Raw genomic sequence first — 25,492 nt, 5'->3', positions numbered from 1 at the left:
CCGATTCTTAAAATGAAGGACGCACAACGGATTCATTTCGTGCAGTTTATTTCCAACACACAACGCTTCAACAGCCTTGTGAATATTTAATAAAACAAAAAACGAATTGAGGTTTTAATAACCGTTTAAATAATGCGCTACCTCTAATAGCATCAGCTCTAATTTTTAACATCAAACGGAACTCCAATTCTGCTTTCCGTGATAATAAATTTAATTAAACCAAGAAATCGCCGTACAATATTTACCGATTTCGACTCAAAATGGTTGAGTTTTCCCAAACTAACAGTCCAATCAGACTACGCTCTACGAGGAGGAAATGGTTCTCATTGCGATTCGGATTCCGTTTTTAATTTACATTTCACTCAAGCGGCTACAGATTTTCTGATTTCTAGGTGCGGTCTGAGCAAATAGCTGCAGACATTTATGAATTTTAATGTACGCGTCTTTGTCTAGAGAGCCATTTTGTGAGTTTCAAGTAAACACGGAAAATTGTTTCAACTCGTCAACCAAGAGAGCGAACTAATCTTCGCTGACGTCGCCCCAAGAACCGTTTAATTAAAGATTTATGGCGGAAAATCGATTTCGCGGCTTCAGCGGACAAATACATCATCGCCTCCCAACAGATCGCGTGTCGCTGGAGAAAAAAAACCTAAATGGACCTTGGAGATTTTAAGAATGGAAAGTTATGAATCAATTTTGCAAAAAAGGCTTTAAATGGATGATGTTTTATAGCACGTAAACACGGCAAGGGTGTTGAAAGGGTGTTGTAACGATGTACAAGTTTTTCTTCTCTTAAATGGGCATCCCTTGCAAATTTACTGTCAGCCATAAGTCAATGGCGAGAATCCTGGATGAAACAAGCTGGCTACTAACCGACAATGATTTGTGGTAGTTTTATCGGTCGGGCAGCTTCAGGGGTGTTTGTGGCAGTTGGGGCGAGCAATTTTCTCCATTTTCGTCTTCCGCATTATCAAGAATATGGAACAAAAACGGATGATGAAAGTGGCGGCCCCCATTATATATGCAGCGTAATGTAGTGTGTACAGTAGAGAGCGTTATATGATATTTTACCAGCATCTTGGGAAATGTAATAAGTACTAACTTTGCACAAACAACTCCATGATATATCCGCCGCAGGCGCTGCAAACATCCGTCTTATAGAATTATGTATACGCAGCATCGAAATTTATTCTGGAAATTACCTAGAAACACTTCAGAGGAAAGTTGTGTTGCATTCAATAAAAAGCTCTTGCTGGGTTTTGATACATCGATTTTATTTAATCGTTAGTGCCACTCGCAGAGAACTTAGTCTCTCTCTGGTTCTCAATTAAGTCCCATAATGCCGGGGACACGTCAATCGTGGTGGTTTGCAGTAAAATAGATCACTTGGGATTGACCTCAATGGTTGATTGGGCCTTTTTGAGGGAACCTGGATCGAGATCAATATAAAAAGCCTGGAGATAATTAACCCGGTTGCCAATTAGGACACGCAGAAACGCTTTTCCAAAAATACGCGTCTCTGCTTACACATTTTAAAGAGTCTACTGCAGATAAATCATCCAATGAGATTAAAATGCGCTCTCTTCACAATGCCGCTCTATTATCAATCGAGGCATTAAGGTGCTCCTTCTCTCTAATTTGCAAACTCTGCCCTTGAGTGCATATAAAAGGGCTCTCTCTAGGCTTTGTAAATTGCCTCATCAAAACAATAATGCTATTATTAATCAAGCGAACACCGTCACCCCTAACCGCATCAGAAAACGAGCGGAATATTTATTTTATCGTCCAAAATTCTTTTGTGGTTACAAAGCTTCAAATTTATCCTTTTTTTGTTTTCAGAAAGCACCTTTGTCGTGAAGCTGACGAAAAGTTCGCGTGGTCTCGGTTTGAGTGTGACTGGCGGTATCGACAGCGGCGGCTCGTGGCCTGGACTAATAAGAATTAAAAGACTGTTTCCACATCAGCCAGCGTCGGCATGTGGTCTATTAAACGTAGGGGATCTCTTAATAGAAGCTAACGGAATTACGCTTACCGGCCTTACAAACTATGTGAGTAAATGAAAAATTCCGGAACACGTCTCTGCATGTTTAGTTTACAGGAGGCTCTAGAAGTACTAAGAACTGCACCTAATCAAGTCGAAATAAAAGTATGTCGACCTCCTCCCGATGTCTTGAGCTGTGTGAGTCCCATATCTGAAGTTCCTCCACCGCCACCGAGACGAGAGCCGCCCACTAGTCTTAACTTACAGCCTTCGGAGATGTATTGTACTCCAGAAGACGACTACTACCACGGCGTAAGTTTCATTTAATACAACGGAATTAAAAATGATTTAATTATTCTTTTTTTTAGGAATTCGAGGTGACGCTGACCAAAATACAGGGATCTCTAGGATTTACGTTACGTAAGGAAGACGATAGCGCGTTAGGACATTACGTAAGGGCTTTAGTGCGTGAACCCGCTCTCACCGACGGCAGGATTCGAGCAGGAGACAAAATTATAGCTGTGAGTTTTAACATGACGCGCTTGCCGAAATCAGGACCGATTTTCTAGGTTAACGAGGTTGAGATTTCATCGATGTCGCACGAGCAGGCTGTGCAGTTTCTGAGGCAGTGTGGAGACATTGTGAAGTTGCGGTTGTACAGAGACTCGGCGCAAACTCCAGTGGCTGCTCTCTCGCCTACAGAAACCACACCAAGGACCTCCTTTTCCAAAAAAACGCATCTCAGGTATGGAATTCATTAAAGCTTCTCCAATTTCGGAATTTCCGAGTTTGGTTTCAAGCAATAACTCAATTAGTTAAATTGCTGAGGTTTTCAGCGGCAAACTTTATATTCAATCTGTACGAGTTTGGAAATTTAACAGACAAGAAGCGGTGGACATGCTGAACGACATCGCTGTCCGCAAGCTCATCCCCAGTAACCACCCGACTTATAAATGCACTCAGTCTCCGACCGCGTCTCCGCGCCGCCTTCGCCGCCAAGCTTGCCCTTCGGATGCTTCCCACATGACCGATGCCTCCATGAAGTACATGATAAACGACGAACAGTTCCACGAGGGTTTACTTCAGAAATGTCCGCATCCATACGATGACGACCTGAATCTCTTCACTATAGATCCAGATGATGGTGACAGACCATCGCGCCCCAGCTCGTTGGACTTGTACAATCCTAATCAGACACCGGTAGCGGCTAGGAAGCCCCGATTTAACTTTTCGCTTGCTCACAACGCCTATGAACTTAACAACCTCGATGCGGATGTGCTGGACGCACCTAATTTGACGTATAATTTGGGCAACGATGACGTCAAAAGCACGGAGGTAGAATGCGGGGATAGTTTTCCGAAAGAACCGGCGAGCATGCCGCACATTCCTAGCGACAATCCGGGATTCAGCTACAAAAATCCAGCCTATCAATCTGCTCACCCTCCATGTGGGACAGAACTAGAAGAAAAACCTGTAGCTACCACTAGCAGGACCAAGAGCGATGACACCAACATGAAAAAGTGGAAAGGGGTGGTTTTCGATGGCCAAGAAGAACCAAACGAAGGGCACAAAATGACCCTCGTTGACGAATACCAAGTAAGAATGATTATAAAGTTTTTAGGGAAGAAATATTATTCGGTTATTCTAGATTCTCGCAATCGAACTGAACCGGGGGTGGAATAGCCGATTAGGTTTCAGTCTCCAAGGCGCCGCTGGAGTAACGTATGTCAGCGCGGTCCATGCGGACAGCGTTGCCGCCAGAGATGGAAGATTAAAACCGGGAGATCGCGTTATTAAGGTACTAAAATTCTCTTATTTTATTTCGTTATCTGAAGATGTGTTTTCTAGGTAAACGACGAAAGCGTAGAACATATGAGCACCAACGAAATCATCGATTTGCTGCGAATAGTCAGAGGTCCAGTATGTATAGTTGTATCCAGAATTAAATCAAAAGAAGACTGCCCACAAAGCAATGCAGAGAATTGAAACGTAGTACAAGTTATATTCTAAGAGCATCTATCAGATATAACACTATAGAAGTTGATATGTATATTGCATGTTACAATATGAAAGATTTGCGATGTTTTAACAAGTTTTAAATTCCTTATTGAGACAAAAATGTGATAGTTTAGTAACGATTTTATTACGTTTGTTTTTAATATTCTCCCGAGATGTGATTATATTTTTTAAATGCTATTTTTGTTACATTTGTTCTGTTTTCGAATATGTAATGTATAAAATGTTCTCGTATTTAGAATTTTAAGCTAGTCTTGTATTGTAAACTATTATGGTACACCTTAAAGCAGACTTATCATATAAGTCTAGTTAGAAAATGTACGTAGCTAAATATTACAACTATTATAGACTCAATGTTCAACAAGTAGAATCAAAGTGTACAACAATATTCGATTTTAAAAATAATGATATTAAAAATGTATTCTAAATTCTCGCCTGAATAGCAAAATGTGTATTCTTTATTTTTTGTAAGATAACGTTGAATCAAAACTATTAAATCAATTAAATTTTAGCAATACTTGAAACTAAAAATATATCTACGATATTTGTTATGGAAGCATTACGTTTCGGTTTCGTTACACTTTTTAATAGAAATTTTAATAGGTAATTCATTCTTTTTAAGTAAACCAAAGATGAATAAATATCGTTGAGACCATTTCAAACTTGGGTTTTAATTCTTGAATCATTCCCTGAAATACTAACAAAAAACAGACATATTAGTTAACATTATTCAACCTGAAATTCCGTTGAATTTTTTATTTGTTTTTTGAAGCGTGATCTACATAATTTTAATTTCATGGCAGTCGGTGCTCATTAATTTGTACACTTACTCCTTAAGGGAATATCGTTTTTAACATTGCAGGGAAGTAAGAAGTGTCTTTTCACATCTCTTAATTAAAAACATCCTTTTAGAGGATAATTATATGTATAAAATACATCTTTACTAATTATATTCTTCTAACTACCAACTAAAAATGGCGCCTCTGGCATTCCCGCGAGACAAATTGATTAAAGAAATCTCGAATTTCCTGTGTTAACGAGACAATCCAGTTTAATTTCAAAAATAAAATCTGCAACAGATATAAACCAGTTTAAGTTGTTTCGCAAGGAAATAACATTCACGGAAATTCATAATAAAAGTCTCGCCGCAAAAAGATCGCTTCTGACATATAAACATTTCGGTTTTAAGAGCGAGGCCATGAAAAAGTTTGCAGAGAAGACGTTACGGCTTGATGTGGGGAATTTAGCAGGAAATTGAATGTTTTCTAAAGATTTATAACGATTTTTGTAAGAAAAAACGAGACCATGTTTTCCCAAGTAACGCAAAAGGGAAATTCAATAACAATAATGGGGCTATTAGAAAAAAACATCCACATTAAGGATACAAGAAAGCGAGCAAAATTGTGGTTTCGCTTTGTGTTTTCAGCCGAATTTTAAATATTTATATTTCTGGGTACAAAACGAGCGGTGTGTGCAATGTGGACACGCATGAAGGACTCCCCCTAAATGCATCAAAACGCTACATACTATCTCGTGGTCGCTCTACTTTACGATACTACCAGTTCGGTTTCAGACACTGCCGCTTATTTTATCTCGTGCTGTATTAAGCATTTACCGTAATTTGCGGAATAACTAAAGCAAAGAGTAATACGCGAGACAAACACGGCGCTTGAGCTTAAAGCTCGGATTGTTTAGTGTGTTGTGGAGTGGTTCGAGTTAATCAAATATTCAAGTAAGTGACTCGGTTGGGGTGTAAACAATTACACCACTTTTAACATTAATAATTTTAAATAAGATAAGGTATAATTTATAGTAATTAAGTTTAGACAATTTGCTTTTCAAAACATTTCGCAAATTTGGGAGTCTGATAATTTCATTAATTATTGAGGTGCCAATTAGCAAGAGTTAACCCTAACTTTCAAAACAATGAATTTGTGAAAAGTTTGGTGTAATTAGCGAATTTATTATTAATTAAAAGTTATGATAGGTATCGTGAAAACATAAACTGATTTGCGCAACAAAAAGTTACGTGTTCGAATTGAAAAATAGCGACTAAATTTTATGCAGACATGTAAATGATAATTCTGCACACTGCAAACAAAACGGGATGGTTTTGGCTAATTTAATCGAAATAAAATTAAAAAATAGCAAAATAAACTGATAAATTCCTTTCAAAAATTCTTTTTTCTAAGTAGATTTTTGCGTTTTTTTCTTAAAGAGTAAGTTAAGACATATTTCCCTATATTCTGTAATCTTTTTTTGAGATCTTTTTGAGTCTGTTATTCAATAATACACTGCGCCGCAAAATTAACGAAAAATTTAAAAAAATATATTTTTTTGAATAAATTTGTTTTTTTCTTAAACAATTTAAAATCGATTTTTTTTCAAAAAATTTAATTGCAAAAAAGTGCCAACAAAAAAAGTGGGAATCGCTATGATTTTTACCCCGAGTTTTATAATTGGCGTTGACACAGTGTTTTACCTCCTCAAATACTGATAACAGTCAGTATTCTTCGTGGCATACAGCCAATTAAATTTCTAACTTCTTACCTACCGATTTTTTGCCACAGTTGTGGTTAATCAGTTAATCAAACTGTTAGTTTTAAAAGGATTGCATAATACTGCTGCAAAAGTTTAATTTGCATTTTCGGATTGTTCTATAATTGCTTTATTATATTAAAATTCTGTTAAGTTGGTGTGAATCGTCAATATTTTTTAAAGTCATATTTAAAATCGGTAAGCCGATTTTGTGTTAATTTTGCCGAGCAGCTATGGTAAAATTAGGTAAAACAGACACGAAATGCGACAATTTAAACGTAAAACTTATTGAATTGTTACCTACATTACAGTGGGAATTTCTTGAGAATACGAAGACTTTTTGCTAGTTCGTGCTTTCTAATGTCTAATTACAATTTGCTCTCTGTACCTACTTTGCATCAAAGTAAAATTATACCACAATTTAAAAATAATTAAGACGTTTTCTACCTTTTTAAAGAGCACATTTCTTAAGTTTAGACTAATTTTTTGTAATTTTTTCATCACGCTAATTACAGAGCTTCAAGATCACTGTGAAGTATTTTTCTCGCATCACTGCTGCTTGTTCTTCATAGCGATCTTCACCCTATCATTACACTTGTAAAGGAAGCACCGTGTATGAATTTTCACAATCGCACGTGCTTATTCATAGTACCTTTTTGTTATTATCTATGACAGTGACTGCGTCCGAGGTCATTGGCAACGTTGTCGGGGTGATTTACCGGACGCAGGTGTATACCGAGGAAATGAAGTCACGATAGCACAAAATTACGGAAATTCGAGGGCCTCTGTTCAAATGTGAAATAAAACATCAATGGCGACGAGCTCGTAAAACATTTACAAACATTATCCGGCCGAAATCCACGGTTTCTTGCACGCTTTAGTGGAACACTTTTCTTGAATATTCAAATGGGCAGTGATGCGCTGAGATTACCGGCGCACAATCCTATTAGAGAATGAGCTAATCTTTTCTTTTTGTGATTCTGTTTAATTACGTGTGCGTGCTAAAGTTAATGTAAATGGATGCTTCCAGATCCAGTTGCATGAAGAGGAAGTAGGAAGTGTTACATTTTAATATCTACATTATATCCAATTAATTTTGCATTTCTCGAAGAAAGTCTAATGTTGACAATCACCCGAATAGTTTCACAGACAAAGACGGCCATTTGATTACAAGAAAACGATCTCATTTCTATGAAATTAATGCTGTCTCGATTCCACTTGATATTAATATATTATCATTATCAATGTCACATTCGTGAGACTCGGAGAAATTATTCGCGTCCTGTCTCGATCGCGCGCTATATTTATTCAATTTTTTCGAATAAAATTAACATCAATCATTAGAAATTAATTGAGCACAATGTTAAAAGTGATCCTGTCTGCTATGAAGATGTCGTTTACAGTTACTTCACACTCTATTTGCTTGAATTAATTGTCTAAAAATCATGTGGACAAAACTACTCATTTTCTACAACAAATGTTGCCGATTTCAAAAAATAAACTCTTGAGAAATGCAGAAACGACCTACAACTAGAAGCTATGATAATCATAGGAAATGAATAAAAACTGCCACAACTGTGTTCTGCTTCGGGTCGTAATTACAAAAATAGAGAACAATCAATATGAAATTGTAACCGGATCGAACGTGCGGTGATTTAATAATCTAGTATTAACTCATATTTTTATGATTAATGTAGGTATTCAAGTTTTTGTGTTTGTTGGCTCAATCAGCGTGCTCTTTTAACACATTTTCAATCTCCATGAATAATTTAAATGAAATTGCTCTTGGGAAAACTGGGGCGAAATCTAAACAGACTTAAAATGAAAAGGATTTGTTGTGATTACCTAATATTCAAACATTAGTTATCCAGGTCGCAACATAATAAAAATCATCATAATTTGGTATAATAACCACATACCATCACTAGTGAAATTGTTACACATGAAAAATGCCCATGACAGTGGATATGATGGTATTTGCGTATCTTAAGCGCGTTCCCCAGATATCCCAGAATTGGTTCCCTACAATTGAACAATAGATTATAAATCTTTATTGTAATTCCAAATATAGCTTTCTATAGCTAATCATGTCTGAACAACATTGAACCATTTTAATATGAAACTGAGACTTAATCCTTCACACAATCGATCAAACATAATTCTCAAAGCAACGCATTCACATGAAAATAAATTGGACGCCTATAAATAACAATGTTGATCTCACGAAAATTCGCGGTTGGTAATAACAGTAATTGTTACTACCTATTTTTACTTTGGAAAGTGTTTGAACTACAAACAATGACTGATTTACGTTACGTTTTTTTACTTAATTGGTTCATTTCTATCAAAAGTCTGTCACATTATCGTAAACTACGCATTGAATGTTGCTTATAAAAGCATAAGCTATTAAAAGTTGCTCTTTGACACTTTGCCGGCCATCACTAACACTTTTATAGCCTCGAGATGCATAGCCACATCACGCTCCCGTCGGGTTACATTAAAAAATATAAATCTTCTTCACTTAATAACTACAATCTTCCAACACCTACATTAGCGGTACCAAATGAGTAAAAAGTGAAGATTTCATTTATACATCAATCATATTATTAATAGAAAGTTATAGAAAAATGACCGCTGGAATTCATTAAAAGAAAATTCGTTGATTTAAGACTAAAAGAGAAAACTTCTTCCATGTTTATCACAAACTGTATGTTGTAATTAACATTTGATCTGTTACGGAGATCGAATTTTTTGTCAGGAAAATCAGCACGTGCTTTCCTCTTTTTTCCATCGCGAGAAAATTTCGTAGGCGTTGCCACCAATCTAAACACATCCTGTTTTACAGTAAGATAATTTCCGTCCAATTTTTAATAAGTGATCATTGGATTACCGTTAACGAATTTGATTCCGCTAACATACTCCCGTAAATGCTCGCAATTTCCTTTCGAATTTTGTGATGAAACAGTGTTACAATTTCTTGCATGGCTTAGTGGTGTAATAAACCCGTCCTCGTATTGGCGAAACATTGTAAAGAAGTTGAAGTTTTGGCAAGCCGTTGCAAAACTAGTTCAGTGAGTACTTGTATAAAGTCATTGTCTTCTTTATATTCTTTGTATCTAATTGCTGAACCTGTCTTGATATGACAATGACGAGGTATCGCTCTTTGACAATAGCGGATATTTTCTGACGTGGAATTGCTCTGGTTTTGACGAGTTTATTGTGCTCTGCGGCTTGTAGCTAATTTTCTTATTTGCTTTTTAAGAGACTGATAAACCTGACCTGATACGGTTCACACCCGCACATAAATGGAACTAATAAAAAGTAAAGTAACGTAAACAACGGCTTGTTTGCTCTTCAGGAGAAATAATACATAGAGCCAGCAGTAAAAACGTCGCGAAAAAACTGAGGGAAATTTGCATTTAGAGCAAATATCTTAAATCAAAATTAAGTCTAATAAATTTCACTTCTGAATTAAACAGGTGCTGGATTTGAATATCAAATCGTATCAGTTTGTTTCGATGTCGCCAACGTTCAAGTTGTAAGAAGTTTCCAGGTAAATAGTTAAATACTCGTAATAATAAATCTAAGTTTGTGCACTAATTCTGCTTTAAATAGGCTTCTCAATTTGCGGAAAGTCATTCACCGAAAAATACGATTTCCAGTCTAACAATTCACGAAAATTTGCCAAAATCCAATTTATTCTTTACAGTTTACTTAAGCAGTTAATCATCAAAATTATTTACTATTGCCATGCATTCGAAAATTTTATACTATTTTATTTTATTTCTCGTCTCTTGATGGGAAGACGAAAGCTGAGAAACTGTAAAATGTAATTAAACTTTCAAGATTTAATAAAATTTAAGTCTAATAAAATCAAGTTAATGCATGCATATTTTACTGCTGGTTTATTATTTTGTTGCTTACGAAATCATGCAAATAAAGCTATGTTCATAAATATACATATTTAGATGTCAAATTTTAAGACCTCTCAGATGGTCTTTAGGTGTAAAAGTTTAAACTTCATATTTCCAAATTCTGAATATTTTTAATTTTTGGATTTTTATTCTTATGGGCTGACAAATTTCCAGATTTTGAGGTTCTTAAGCTCTCATTTCTCAATTCTATTACCTGTGAATCTAAAAGATTTTTCAATAATTATTGCGGGAAGTAGAGAGCTCTAATTTTTTCGTACTTTTTAGCCTACGAACACCTAAAAAGACTGGTTGTGGTTAAATGCATTTTAGTGAAAAGAATGTGAAAATATTAAACAAATAAATAAATATTAGACTTTACATACAAAAATCAAATCGCAATAAAAAGATAATTTCTCCAAAATCAACAAAGCAAAAACGCGACTTTTTCTCAATCAATGAAAGTAGACAATATAAATTTACCAACCTAAATCGGTGGTGTTTTTGTCATTAAACGGATGCTTTGTCATTCAGACTTGAAATTATTATTTCAATAGCTAATTGACCATCACAGAAAAGAAAACCAACAAATTTTTTATCAGTACCGCGAGGAAGAACATTGTATTCAACACAGATGCAGCTTCCCATTTTAACAATTCTGAAATTCGTGCCAATGACAAATTTTAACATTGACCACATGTAAATTAACCACCGCACATAAATCTATAGAATTTTATGAACTGTTGTTTGAAGAATGGAAGATCTTTCAGTTAAATCTCCATCGGGCACGCACCTACTTGCGCGTTTCCCCTGGGCGTGATTAACAGCAGGATGACGCCAGAGAAATTTATTTCTCATAATTAATACATCATTTAGTCGGTACGGATACGAGAAATTCTATCTCTACAATTTCAATTCTCCGACCTTTAAGACCACCAAACGTCTAATCAATATCCCAACTAATTATAACCAGCTTATCTTCCATCTAACTTTCTTACGCAACGTTAACGCACAAAACACTGCAAGATCAACCGGAAGGAATAATTTACCGATGACCCAAATGCGTCAATGTAATGAAACCTAACTTGGTGGTTTGCTTCACTTTTTTGCATATTTGCGGAAACCTAAATAACAACAATTTAATTACCGTCCCGCTTCAAGAAACTTTTGCTGAACACACACTTGAAAAAAGTTTCACTTAATGAGCATACTTGCGCTTCTCATCTTCGTAATTAATTATTATAATAATTAATGTTATAGTGATCGGTTTAGCCGCGTCTCATTCACGAGGAGAATTTTCTCAGGATGCGCTAATGATAAATCTCATAAAGTGAAACTTTACCGAAACAGTTTCGTGATCTTGAGGAAGTTTCACTGGATTCTATGTCTTCACAAATTACTGTAATTTATGATAATCTCGGATTCGTCGCAGAATGCCTAGAAATTGTCTATAATACCGTTTTTAGATCGCATTGTGCTACTCTTGGATGCAAGAAATTGATAATTGCATACAACTGAAACGTGCAATTTTCTGGTTAATAGTTGTATACAATGTACGATTTGCACATGTTTAAAGCACTTTGAGCTGATATAGTACAGAACTATTTAATGTTAAGTGTAATTGCGTGGAATTGGACTAGATAACAAGCTTTATAGCAACCATAAAATTGATTTGATTGAGGCGATTTTAAAAATTGATACAACACGCCAAGTAAGCATTACTATTGATTTTATGTTTGATACAGTAAAAGTCGCGCTTATGCGATTCAGTTTTTTTGTTTACTTTCATCTGGTTGACAATAATGAAGCCATCACGGTGCGAGTACCTAATGTTTCCTGTAATCGTAATTGTTAGAAATCTGTGACTTAGAGATTCACAAGTTTTTTGTCAATTTAAAATTTTAATTCTAGCCCCGCTTACCTACATAGACTAAATAAACTAAATTCAGCAAAGCTGCAACTGTACTGTAGGTATTATCGGAGATTTTATAAATTATTTGAAACAGTCCAATTTGCTTTTAAATGCAGTTAAATACCATTTTGATGAACGAACTAGTTTGTTTATTCTATGTCAGTTTCCTTAATTTGTTATTTTGTATGGTGTATATTTAATTATGTAGACAAAAATGAAAATGACTTGCTGGATTTTGTGATAATCATGACGAAAGATAAACATTGGGCTCTTCCTAATAAAATTACATCAACTATTTAAATATTCAGCGAGAATTCTCTCCATTTTCTAAATTCATTCATCTACAAATTAAGTCTCGAAAGGCTCCTGAATATGCTCTAAATTAAATTCTCTCCCTTGCATAATAAAGGAAGCATGCCACTTCATTAGCATTGTTACAATCAGTCCAAACAATGTTACACATTTATTACATAATTCAAAACCTGTCTCCACAGCCTAAAACCGTGGGAAATTTTTCACACATTTTCATATAAAGCTCATCCGCCACATAACACTTTATGATGTAAAATTCTGCACGAATTTAGTGGTCAGTATCGTTTCTGGTCAACGTCCGCCGCACATTCCGTCTCGTTGCACTTCAGAACTTCTGCAAGCACCATAACGAAAAGAAAAGACAAAAATTCCGCTACATATCAACAATCAGATTAATGATCTTGTCAACGTTTTTGTTTGCGCGCATCAGACGCTTCCTGAGTTTTCAGGGCGATAAAAATATCGCTTTCAGTTCCGAGAAGAATCTTAATTAAAATGTTAATCGAACGGATATTGTCTGCTTTGTGTCTAATTAGAAACTGTCCCATGGTCGCCTCCACGATTTTGTACAGAGAATGTGAAATCAAGAAAAGTCATTATAAATCACTGTAATTTCCCAGCAGAATATTCACGATAAATCGAAATAGAAACCTATCATGTGAGAGCCTCAATTAATTCGAGTCTGTATGTGCCTCATTGGTGCCATATTAATCCGTCTTTTGTTTTAGTGAAAGTGTACCCGTAAAAATACACTTGAAAATCAGTCACACGCAAGATCTTTAACCATGAAGAGGATTCGGATTCAGTCGTGCGGAAAGAACAAGATCCATGCTTTGCGAAAATGGGTTAATGCGGAAAAATAGTGGAAAATCATGGATTCGAAACGAGTGAAGGCGAAGAGGACAATAAGCACACGGTTTGTTAAAGTGAGATATAAAAAGTTATGGGACCTTTTGGTTTTCGTGTGTGTGATTTCGGTGTGTGTTCAAACAGTGCAGTGCAATAGACCTCCTAGGTTTTTAATTAATGGCCAAACTGAGATTGTTTTAAGACTGAAAGAAGGCAAAGAGACGCCAGTAGGTGAGTTCGCTTAATTAATAAGGTAATTTTAAGATTAGGACCAATTTTTCGTGTGAATACCATTAAGTTATCGTAAATTTGTAAAATTAACATTAATTAAATTAGAATAATAATTAAGTGTGTATTGTATTTTGAATGTGGGTTTATTACTCGTGTCGAAATATTCGAATTATGTTGTTAAATAAAGTACAAAAAAGGTTATAATCTTAATAGTTATAACGGGTGTCATGAGAAATTTTAACTATCAGTTATGAATAAACATTGTCAGTTAATTGCAAATTAACTCACTGAGCTATTACTGCTAACAGTTAAAAATATTTAAATAAATCAGAAAACTAATCAAATATAGCGAAGATATTTCAATAAAATTAAATTAACCATTTCTTACGAGGCATTTTAGATTTTGTTTTCATTAAATTTGTTATTGGAATATTTTACTGCCGACTGTCGTCTTCCAAGTTAAAGTATAGACGGGTAACATTTATAACCTTGTTATTAAATTTAAAAAAATTAAAGACACATTTTAAAAAAATAAATAATAAATAAATTGAAGTAAAAAAATTCATGCAAATGAAGGAAAGTTTTTTTATCCAACGATTTGCACATCAAAAGCAAAACTCCTTAAATTTTATAACCAGGTACTAATTAATGAATTGAAAAATAACGGCGGTGTCAGATACCTGACATAACAGCTATTGAATGAAATATAGTTTACAGCCAAATTCGCCCACGTCGGCAATTAGAATAAGTGAATTGTATCTCAGAATTAACAATTTTTAATGAACGTTCGCTGGGTTTAATTATTCAATTAATTCCAATTTTGTAATGTTTTTAATGGATTTTAATTATTGTTCCAATGTTTTAGTACACAGTGATTTTTTTGTAATTATAATTTTTTCATCTTAAATCATCAAGTTCTTTCATTCATAAAATTTATTGTTTATGAATTAGCAACAAATTACTTTTTGCAAACAATTTGTTTACATCTTTATATTTAATTACCCTTATCTCTGACTTGTTACTTTCCAAAATCAAGCCAGAAGGCATTGTGCCACTGTTTTTACATCTCCCTAATTAAACTTTGACAAGCAATCCTGTTCATTCTGACGATCCAATATACAACTAATTAAATGCAGTTTTTTATGATATTTTTTAATACTGGAAACTACCATAATTCTTATCGGCAGATGATTGATGAACCCGCCATTCCCACTTGCACTTTTCTAAGTAGCATAGACACGTTTAGAAACTTAATTCCGCAACTTTCACAAAACAGTTTTCTTGCGTGTAGATCATGTCTCAAAAAAAAATACTCTCATCAATAAATTTCCTTAATAACAATTTCTATCGCACAATCTCACGCATGTTTCAGGTACTTTAATTTATAAACTTCGCGGAACCGATCCTGATGGTGACCCTCTTAACTTCGGCGTACGATCTCAACCGGGCAGTGATGTCATTCGCGTTGAAAATCTGTCTCCTACAGAAGCAGATGTTTATCTTAACAAAGAATTGGATCGAGAAGTAAATATGAAAACTCTGGTGGGTTTTTTAGTTAAAGGTTTTTTTCAGACGCGCGATGAATACCCTTTAGTTTTGACTTTAACTGACGGTCGTCTGGGACAGGGGAACTTCGTCACGCAAAGTCTTTTATTACTAGTCGAAGATGTCAACGATAACACTCCAATTTTTGTGAATCATCAGACGTCCGTGTTGTTAAGAGAAGACGCGGAACCTGGTGTTATCGCCACTTTGGAGGCGAAAGACGCAGATGAAGGAGCGTATGGACAGGTAGTTTATCATCTGAAGGAGGATGATACCGAGGATTCTTTATTTAGTGTTAGTACGGCCGGGGGAAAAGCAATAGTGCGCTTAGTAGGTAAACGCAGCCAGCACACTCTCTTGACCTTTACTAATAAAAAAATGACCAGGTTCTTTAGATTACGAAAAACAAACTCTTCACCAGTTGAAAGTGCTAGCGGTAGACAGAGCGAAACAAGGACGCGTCAATACCGGTACCGCAGCTCTTCTCGTAAAAGTTGAAGATGTGGAGGATCAACCGCCGGAATTTGTTAGGGTAACGTCGGTAGCAAGGGTACCGGAAAATGCACCTATTGGCACTTCGGTACTCCAAGGTACAGAATCGTTTTAGTACCAAAATTTAAAAAAAAACTTATGGTAATTTTCAGTCACCGCAATTGATGGCGATCGAGGTGTCAACAACCCTATCAGATACTCACTTTTTTCAAATAGCATCGACAGGATATCAGACGTGTTTACCATAGAGGAAAGGACCGGGACTGTTCTTACTGCCAAGCATTTAGACAGGGAGTCTTTATCAACGAGTTCCGGTGCCTACATTCTTCAAATAACGGTAGTATTTTTATTTTAGTGGCGAAAAATTAAGTCATGAAAATGTTTAGGCTACTGAAGTCGGTGGTAGAGTCAAACCGCCTCCAAGAGTCAGCACCGAAGTTACCGTCATCATCACGGATATCAACGACGAAACGCCGAAATTTCGAAACAATTATTACGAATGCGAAATAGCGGAAAATGCACCTGTTAATACGCCACTGACCTTCCTAGGTTCCGCCATGCCTGAAGTCTATGACCACGACCAGGTTAATTACCCTTATTAGCTTTTCTTTGTTTGCGAATGTTAAAATATTTGACATTATACAAGTTTAATAAAAGGAGTAATTGTTTCAAAAGGTCACAATCATTATTTGCGCATTTTCAGGGAATAAATGGAACTTTCCAATTGTATGTCAAAGGCGCCAGCGACATTTTCGAAATCACCCCCACAAAAACAATCAACGAAGCTACTTTCATGATTAGAGTAAAGAATTCGTCTCTTCTCGATTTTGAAAAGATCAAGACAATTAATTTCACTTTGGTGGCAAAAGAAGTGGTGAAATACAACCCTAAATTCAGCGAAGTTCCGGTCGTAGTACGCATTTTGGACCGGAACGACAACTATCCAGAGTTCACGAAGAGCGTTTATGAGGTTTTCGTACCGGAAAATTGTGAACTCGGTAGTACGGTGGCCTGGGTACAGGCCTTAGATGACGATTCGGGAGTTTTTGGTACTATGGGCATGAGATACACACATCTTGCAGGAAGTATTCAACACATGTAAGACAAAAAAATTGAATAAAAAATTCAACATTAATTGTTTTCGTGCTTAGGTTGGACCTTCATCCAACAACTGGCATCATTTCGGTGAAAACAGCCGGAGGACCGAACTGGGATCGCGAGCAAGTTTCCCGACACTATTTAACCGTGGAGGCTCGCGACGATTTGGGACAGGGTAACCGCAATACGGTTCAACTCATTATTAACATTGAAGACGTTAATGATAACGCTCCCATCTTTACTCAAAATCGCTACGAAGCTCGTCTTTTGGAAAATAAAAGCGATTTCGAAAATCCTTTGAAAGTTGAGGCTAGAGATGCCGATCTAAACGGAACAAAGAACAGTGAGATCGAGTATACTCTCTTTGGAGAAACTCAACAAAACTTCACCATTGATCCTTTGAGTGGAATTATCAAACCCACCTCACCGTTAGATTTCGAAATTCTCGAAGGATCTGCTCGAGATAACATCCGCCAGCTTCATTTAACAGTTCGTGCTAGAGATTGGGGCAATCCTAGTTTATTCACTGATGTTCCCTTGCATATTTATGTGCAGGATGTAAACGACCACCCGCCGACCTTTGAATATACATTCTACAATAAATCCGTCCCAGAGAATATCCCTAGTGGAACCTCAATTTTACAAATTAGAGCCAAGGATTTCGACGGGTCTTCGCCAAACAATCGCATTGTATACAGAATCCAAAATGGGGCAGCTGATAAATTCATAATTGGGGCAGAATCGGGTATTATTTCAGTGGCGCGAGGGGCCTCCTTAGATCCTGACTTGACCCAACCCAGGACGTTGCATTATTCCTTGAATGTGTTAGCCCTAGACGGAGCGCCCGGAGAAAATCAATTGCAAGCGGCGGTGGATGTTAATGTGAGCATTCTGGATGTTAATAATAAAAGTCCGGTTTTTGAAGAATTGGGAGTTGCGACCGTGAGGGAAAACACAGCGGTAAGATACAAAATTGTTTAATAAAATTCAATGAAAATGTCATCGTTAGGTTGGAAGCGTTGTGGCTAAAGTAGAAGCTACAGATCTTGATGACACTTCTCATTTAGTCTACATGATTGATCCCACAAGTTGCATTGCGAAAAATGAAAGAGGAGTCCTTCTTAAATCAAATGATTTCAACTGTACCGAGAGTTTCCACTTGCATCCCACTTCAGGTCTTTTAACGATTGCCAAGCAGTTAGATCGCGAGCTAGTCGAAAAAGTTCAGATGGGCTTAATGGTGGAGGACACTGCGTCAGAGTCAGGACCACAAGTAGCCACCAGTAAGTCGTACAAAGAAGTCTTCAGAGACAACTTAATATTATTCCAGCTACTATTACTATCGAAATCGAAGACATCAATGATAACAGTCCCAAGTTCGAAAAACCTTACTACAAATTCTCAATTACCGAAAACAGTAAAAATGGTGTTATTATCGGTACGGTTTTTGCCGAGGATGCCGACAAGAACAAAACGATTACTTATACACTTGATGGTCGATTTGAAATCACCGATCTTATCCATCTAGACTCGGACACTGGCGATTTAATCGTTGCTAATAAAATCGACCATGAAGTTTATGAGTGGTTGAATTTAACGGTGAAAGCGACGGATTCTGGAGTTCCTCCTCGGTTTTCCCGCGTGGAAATTTTCATACAAATATTGGATGAGAACGACAACAATCCGTATTTCTTACTGGAACCCCAATCGTTGCTCATATCGGAAGACACAGCTGTGGAAAGACAAGTCGCAATAATTGAGGCCCGAGACTCCGATTCTGGAGAGTTCGGGAAAATCACCTATTTGCTTGATCGGATTTCGTCTCAAGGAAAATTTAGTTTGGATGCTGACACCGGAATTTTAAAAGTATCCGATAAATTGGACAGAGAGGAAAAACAAAGCTACCTTTTGGTGATCGAAGCTTGGGATAACTACCAGTATGGGTTTAGCAGTGGAGAAAGCAGGAATGCCTTCAAGCACATCAAGTAGATTTTGACCGAACACAATCGATTTTTGTATTAACAATACATTTCCAGCGTTACTATTCTTGACGTTAATGATAACCCTCCTCAGCTTCTTGTTCCGCCTTACTGCATTAACATCACAGAATTCCATGAACCGGGACAGGCCATTACCACTTTTCACGCTTCGGATGCTGATGATCCAAATACATCAAATGGCCAGGTAAATACGCATCGAACCAATTTTATTGGAGTCAACATCACAAAAAAATTAGGTAATTATCGACATATCCGATGGAAATCAGAAGAATTTCTTCGCGCTTCAACAAATTAGCGAATGGACGGCGGAGCTGCGAACAACAACCTCTTTGAGAGGACGACACGGGAACTACACTTTGATTATGAGAGCACAGGATTTAGGTACTCCGAGCCACTTAGTTGAGGAACCTCTTCATATTTGTGTTACGGATTTCAATGATCATCCACCGATATTTGTAACCCCGCCTCATAACTCAACACTTCGAGTTCCAGAGGTATTCTTAGAAGATCCTCATTTTAGCTCTACATTTATATCTTTTAGAATGCAACTGTTGGAAGTGCTTTAGTCAAGATTCTGGCAACAGACGAAGATGTTGGAGCCAATGGCGTTGTTAGATATCGGCTAAAATCTGACCCTGCGGGACATTGGAAGTCATTTAATTTGCAACCGGTTTCAGGAATTTTAGAATTACGATTACCTTTGAGTCGAAGAAAACAGAAAGTTTATGATGTACGTTTCCCATTTATTAAAATCACCCATTTCATGTTGTTCTTTTAGATTAGAATCGAAGCCTACGATTTAGGCGTACCCTCTCTCAGTTCGGACTTGGATTTAACAATTTATGTTAGCAATATCAATGACTACCAACCGCAATTCTTGGTGGATGAGTTCACAGTTAATTTCACAGGTACCTAATAAATCGAGAAAAGCCCCTTTAATTAAAAATTTCGGTAATTTTCCAGAAAATAAAGCAGCAGGTTTAGAGAGCCGCCTTCTTCCGGAAACAGTTGATCGAGACGAAATGGAATTTGATGGTCCCTACGCTCCCATCTGTTACTTTATCGTGGGCGGAAATGAAAATGGTCTGTTTAAACTTCGCCCACTTGAACATCTTTTAATGGTAAAGCTAATATCACAAAAATACAAACTCTACAAATACTTTTATAGATCACCAGACCCTTGGATCGAGAAGAAAAAGACACACATCTCTTGTTAATCAAAGCAACTGAGGATTGCTCTAAAACTCCGCGAAACGAAAGTTTTTTCGATTCCTCCGACGACACTCAATTAAAAGTTGTAATAAAAATTCTAGATGTCAACGATAACCCTCCTCAGTTTATACACAGAGTTTTTACGGGAGGAGTTAGCACAGCCACTAGCTTCGGAACGACCTTCATGGAAGTTAAAGTATGATTTCAATATCCATTTGCATTTCTTTAATTTTTCGATCTTTATTTAAGGCTGAAGACCTTGATGTTGGCATCAACGCCAAACTGTCTTATTATCTCATCGGTAAAATCCAAATGACTCTAACCGAAGGTTTAGACAGTTTGGAAAGAGAACCGTTTCTGGTCGACCAAGAAAGTGGTGCCATTCAGCTAAATTTTGATCCCCAACAAGGAATGAAAGGCTATTTCGATTTTATGGTGTTAGTAAATGACACTGGAGGTCTTCAAGACATGGCGCGCGTTTTTATTTATCTTCTGCGAGCTGACCAAAGAGTGCGATTTGTGTTGAGACAACAACCACCAGAGTTAAGAAACAAAATTGAAGCTTTCAGAGAGTACGTTTTAATGAAGTTTAACAACAATTAATTGTATCAATTTTAGAATTTTGGGGAACGTAACAGGAGCTATAGTTAACGTGGATGAGTTTCGCGTTCATGCTAACCATGATGGTACTATTGACAAAACAAGAACTGACTTGTACCTGCATTTGGTAGATCGACGAGACAACTCCATCATAGAAGTAGATGAAGTTCTAAGACTAGTAGATCAAAATACGGAAAAATTAGATGGATTATTTAAAGAATTCAATGTCCTGGATACTCAACCTGGAGGAAGTCTCGCCCTCAGAATAGCAAAAGGAGCGAATACAACCTTCTGGTTGACCGCAGCGACTCTCTTTCTGTTCCTCCTTCTACTTCTCTGCCTCGCTCTCTGCATTAACCAACGACAAACGTACCATCGGAAGCTAAAAGCAGCAACGGCTACAGCTTATGGTCAGTAAAATCTTCAATTGGACAATCATTCAAATTTATTTTTAGCGCATCCAGATTCCGATATCGATGGTCGTGGATTGAGTGCATTAAGTGGAAGAGTTCCCAACACCAACAAACATAGTATGGAAGGAAGTAATCCTATTTGGATGCAAGCTTACGAAAACGAATGGTACAAAAATGCCGACGAATTTAGGTAACTGGTTCAAGCTCTATTTCACAATCTTAACTTGACTGTTGCAGCCAAAACTCTGAGCATGATTCCCTAGATGAGAATGTTGTAAGCTGCGGTGATCTTCCTCACTGCAATAATTTACAGCATGGACATAACAACTCTCGGGTTCAGAATGTTTATCAGACTTTACCACCCGCGTTACCTCGAAGAAAGTTAGAAACCACAGAGTTGTGACTAGGCAACTTTTGATACAGCGATTCATTTATCATGTTGGTGTTTGTTGACCCAACCATGTTCTCACCGTGTAAATAATAAAAGAAATTGTAAATTATCATTGTGACGAAACATTCTATTTTTAATAAAGACATCAACTAGTGCGTAACTATCGAATAAGATTCCTTCTCATCAACATTTTTGAAATCTAGAACTTTATTTTAAGAAAACTGTGACACATCCTGCAGTGTTTTTTATGAAAACAAACATTCGTTTCTATTTTCAATTTCTGCTTCAGCACAATTATAAATAAAATGGTATTAAGAACTGAATATAGTCCAATTTAAGTTTGAAATGCTCCGTTGTGATTGGTCGGCGAGTTTTCCCCCTCGGCCATTCAAAACAAGAAACGACAACACATGGAAAAAAATCTATAAATAAATCCACCGGCGAGACATATTTACGAAAAATTGTTACCATCCACCTAATGTTTATTATTAATAATTATTCAAGACGTTACGAATGTCAGAAACTTTCAGCATTGCTTAAATTATGACGTAATAACCGAGTTTAGATATTTTGTCATGCCCCGTCCTCCATTTCGATCATGCGACCTTCATCAATAACGATTAAATTTAGCCGTTTCCACGTGCCGCTCCTATCATTTCAAGCATTGGCTAAGATGAGAAGTGGAACTGAATTTCTAATTTTCGTGTTTCTGGCGAGGTGTGCACTTCAAGTTATAAGTTCGTCCAGTTACAAGGTAGGAATATAAAATTTAGGATTATAAATAAATTGTAATCTGTTTTTAGAATGTCGGAGAGTAAGCCAGACACTGTTCCCGGTTTGGGATTCAAAGATAAGGACAAAGCGTTAGAAACGATAAAAAATCTGGAAGGGCGAGATCCGGATTACCAAAAACTGGCAATTAAGGGTTTGATAGGCAGGGCCAAACGGACTCTTACGTGTGAGTAAACAATTATTTTTAGTCATAAAAACATAAACTCGTTTTTATAAACGACTTGGCCATTAAAAAGTAAACAGAAAAGTGAAGTTGTTATTAATCACAATTGGTATTATTATCACTTTTGTGTTACAATATAAATTTGCATTTTAGTGAGAATTACATATGCAAATAAATACACAAATTTATGTGATCAGAATCTCATTAAATAATCGAACGCCGCAGAGTTCTGCTTTTGGACCTATCCTAACTAAACATCCTGAATATTCCAACTAAGCGCAAACTTGATTTTTTATTCTGTTTTGATTTTTTTTCAGTGACAAAAGACAAGGAAAAGTTGCAAAACATCAACGAAGCAATGGCCGTTTTTGACGATTGGTTAAACACTTTCGAAAAAAATAATTCGTCGAAGGAAAACCGCCCCTACCTGCCACTAAACGCAATTAAAGCTTTGCTCCCTCTTCAGAAAAAATTCAAAATCGACTTAGTCAAATCAGAGGCTTTTTTAAATGCCTACAAGTCAGCCAAAGGCGAATATAAAAATTTAAGAACTGTGTCCAGCGGGGACGATGGACCCACTTGGGATATTGTAAGAAACGTTGAATTGAAGAAATTACTAAAAGACGTGGAAGAAAATAAACCTGATTTATGGAAAGACGATCTGCCAACTGAAGAACACATGAAATTGATCCTGTGGGCTTACAGTCCTGATGCTAGTAAAATTAAGAAAAACGTTTCGAAGTTTGAGGAGCTGTTAGGATCTGGAGAGAAGGAATCATCCGACGAGTCGGAGGATGATAAGAAAGGAAATAAGAGGAAGTCCGACGGAGAAGGGTCTTCGTCGGACGAAAGTCCCAGTAAAAAGAAGAAAAATGGATAAATAATATTCAAATTGTGTGTAAGATTTGGTTTTCACTCTTAGGTATATTTTTCTATTATTATTATTGTGGTTTGAATTGGAAGTAGCATTTAAATGTTTATAAACTTTTTGTATATCTTCTGAATAAATTCCTTAGAATGTCTTATTGACTATTAGTGTGAAAAAATTCTTTCCTCAAAATATTTGTGATGAGAAAATGACAAAAAAGAATACAATAAAATTAACTATTTAATTTATTACTTACGAACTCAGATTGTATAAGTGAAAACATAAAATAAAACTAAACATAATTTTTAGTTATTATAAACATTAATAACACAATTACTGCAATTATTTAGATTGATCCCCGAAGATAAAGAAGTTTTGTTGATTGAATTGGCCGTGATTTGAGACACACTTCTTGGTACACCACTAAATTCGTCTAAACTGTTAATACCAACCCTCTTTTTCTTCTTTAAAGATCCTTCAATGCATCCCTCCGCTCCAGAACCATGTCTCTTTAATTTCAAAGGAGTGGCTCCAGATTCCGCTAATAAAGTGGCTGAAGATCTTCTGAAGCAATGCCCGGTAAATAACGTTGGATTAGGTAGTCCGATAGTCTGAGCTATCACCTTTGCCAGATTACCAAAAGTGTTGATACCAACTGGTTGAACACTGCATTTTCCGTTGTAATATTTAACAAAAAATCGGTCATGCTTAACATGTACGGGGCGATAATTAATATATTTTCTGATAATTTCAACGAAATTTGTTCCCTCGATGTCACCCTCAGTTATAGCAACCTCCCGTCTAACTTTGGTTTCAGCATTCGGAACATTAACTAGAAAATACGACTGTCTATCCTCAACATTTTCAGTTCGCAAGAATGTTAGTTCTGATTTTCGGCAGGCACCGGCTATTCCTATGATCAGCGCGACCTTTAAATGTAAAATAAAAGAGTGTTAATATCAATTTCTAACTTACCTTTGCCATTAAAAATTTATGATCATCGGTTTTTGTTAAAAACTGGGCAATATTATCTTTTGTGAAAACGTTGGATTTTTTAGGGCAATACCCGTCCGACTGCCTCTTTAAAAAATGTATTAAACCAGCATAGTTTTTGATGTCGATATTCCGTTTTAAAGACAGTTCGCTACGAAGCATTGAATAAAGTGCCCACAGTGTTGAAGCTTTCTGATTTTTTCTTCCATCAAAATAAGTTAACAAAACCTTTTCGCTGACTTCCTTTACGTTTTCTTCTTCGCACCATTTTTCAAATTTTTGGTAAGCCAAATCATATCTTTGTTTAGATTTTTCTGGAGGACTACCCAAACGAACACATTTTTCGTTCTTCGAATTTTCATGTTGAATTCTTGAAAAATTCTTACTACTTTGGTCATTAAAAAATTTTTTTGAACGACCATTGACGCGATCAGTGATAGACTCTTCTTCAGTAAAATCCGAATTGAGATTACTAATCAGCAGATTATCAATGAAATTGATTTCGTTTTTTAGATCACATATTTCTGTTTTCACACTTTCGTCAATTTCTACAAAATTACATTTTTCGCAAAAAAAGATGATTTTCCTCTTTTTGGATCGGAGGCAGTCTGCTTCCGGACGGGATAAACCAGCACACAAAACATGAATTGGAAGTTTACAACTGTCACAGAGTAAACTATCCTCTTTGTTACCTAACTGCGCGCAAACACTACACTTTGTCATTGTTACAATTTGTAGACAAATTAAAAAAATGTAACACAGAATTTCGATCAGACTGAGCAGTGGCTGAACGCTGCTTCGCTGTGGAAACCACTAAAACTGACTTCGAGTCGTGAGAGAAAGTGTTTTTCTCGTAACTGGTGGTGAAATGAACGTTTTATAACCAGTTGTGTAAGATTTTATGTTTCATAACAAGTTATGTAATATATCATTTTTGATATTTCATATCTGCGTAGTAATAAAATAAATAAAAAGATTAATTTTTTATTTGTTTTATTGTTTTACTTTTTAGGATAAAAAATAATGTATCTAAATAAACAAAAAAATCAGAGCACATAATATGAAACAATCTTTCTTCTTAAAAAAAGCTTTAAAGCCAAAAATAATTCTTTAAAGTATTGTCCATTTATATCAAACACGCTTTTTTAAAATAACTAAATTAAAATCACTTTTAA

The 25,492-nt window shown here is 36.2% G+C and overlaps 4 protein-coding genes across 4 annotated transcripts in view; 3 read left to right on the top strand and 1 right to left on the bottom strand.

The window, feature by feature from the left end:
* The window catches only part of LOC148172734 (uncharacterized), a 50,221-nt gene extending 45,562 nt beyond the window's left edge, over positions 1–4,659 (top strand). The window contains exons 7-13 of the mRNA XM_088038445.1: positions 1,840–2,048; positions 2,099–2,293; positions 2,350–2,502; positions 2,551–2,726; positions 2,863–3,577; positions 3,630–3,779; positions 3,830–4,659. Coding sequence (XP_087894571.1) covers positions 1,840–2,048; positions 2,099–2,293; positions 2,350–2,502; positions 2,551–2,726; positions 2,863–3,577; positions 3,630–3,779; positions 3,830–3,967 — 1,736 coding nt within the window. The 3' untranslated portion in view covers positions 3,968–4,659. The remainder of the gene's footprint in view (positions 1–1,839; positions 2,049–2,098; positions 2,294–2,349; positions 2,503–2,550; positions 2,727–2,862; positions 3,578–3,629; positions 3,780–3,829) is intronic.
* Positions 4,660–5,526: 867 nt separating this feature from the next.
* Positions 5,527–21,655, top strand: Cad88C (cadherin 88C). Its single transcript, XM_088039170.1, has 21 exons — positions 5,527–5,729; positions 13,399–13,750; positions 15,123–15,274; positions 15,323–15,629; positions 15,682–15,885; positions 15,940–16,124; positions 16,174–16,371; positions 16,491–16,885; positions 16,939–17,845; positions 17,895–18,168; positions 18,216–18,870; positions 18,922–19,069; positions 19,122–19,379; positions 19,427–19,615; positions 19,664–19,793; positions 19,849–20,006; positions 20,054–20,293; positions 20,347–20,669; positions 20,716–21,107; positions 21,153–21,300; positions 21,348–21,655. The coding sequence occupies exons 2-21, from the start codon at positions 13,543–13,545 to the stop codon at positions 21,511–21,513; spliced, it is 5,637 nt and encodes a 1,878-aa protein (XP_087895296.1). The 5' UTR covers positions 5,527–5,729; positions 13,399–13,542; the 3' UTR covers positions 21,514–21,655.
* Positions 21,656–22,162: 507 nt separating this feature from the next.
* Positions 22,163–23,478, top strand: Ude (Uracil-DNA degrading factor). Its single transcript, XM_088038811.1, has 3 exons — positions 22,163–22,255; positions 22,305–22,459; positions 22,774–23,478. Exons 2-3 carry the CDS (start codon positions 22,306–22,308, stop codon positions 23,334–23,336), a joined length of 717 nt encoding a protein of 238 aa, XP_087894937.1. The 5' UTR covers positions 22,163–22,255; position 22,305; the 3' UTR covers positions 23,337–23,478.
* Positions 23,479–23,584: 106 nt separating this feature from the next.
* Positions 23,585–25,374, bottom strand: LOC148172731 (uncharacterized). The gene is made up of 4 exons (XM_088039793.1): positions 25,357–25,374; positions 24,300–25,130; positions 23,662–24,253; positions 23,585–23,616 (listed from the first exon to the last, which is right to left on the bottom strand). Exons 1-4 carry the CDS (start codon positions 25,372–25,374, stop codon positions 23,585–23,587), a joined length of 1,473 nt encoding a protein of 490 aa, XP_087895919.1.
* Between the last annotated feature and the right edge of the window lie 118 nt (positions 25,375–25,492).

The sequence above is a fragment of the Gnatocerus cornutus genome, chromosome 6 (assembly GCF_029298725.1).
Source record: "Gnatocerus cornutus isolate USDA-ARS CGAHR chromosome 6, icGnaCorn1.1, whole genome shotgun sequence".
In the NCBI taxonomy this organism is placed as follows: Eukaryota; Metazoa; Arthropoda; class Insecta; order Coleoptera; family Tenebrionidae; genus Gnatocerus; species Gnatocerus cornutus.
Note: the sequence above shows the minus strand (reverse complement) of the source record. Positions and strands in the feature narration are given on the sequence as shown.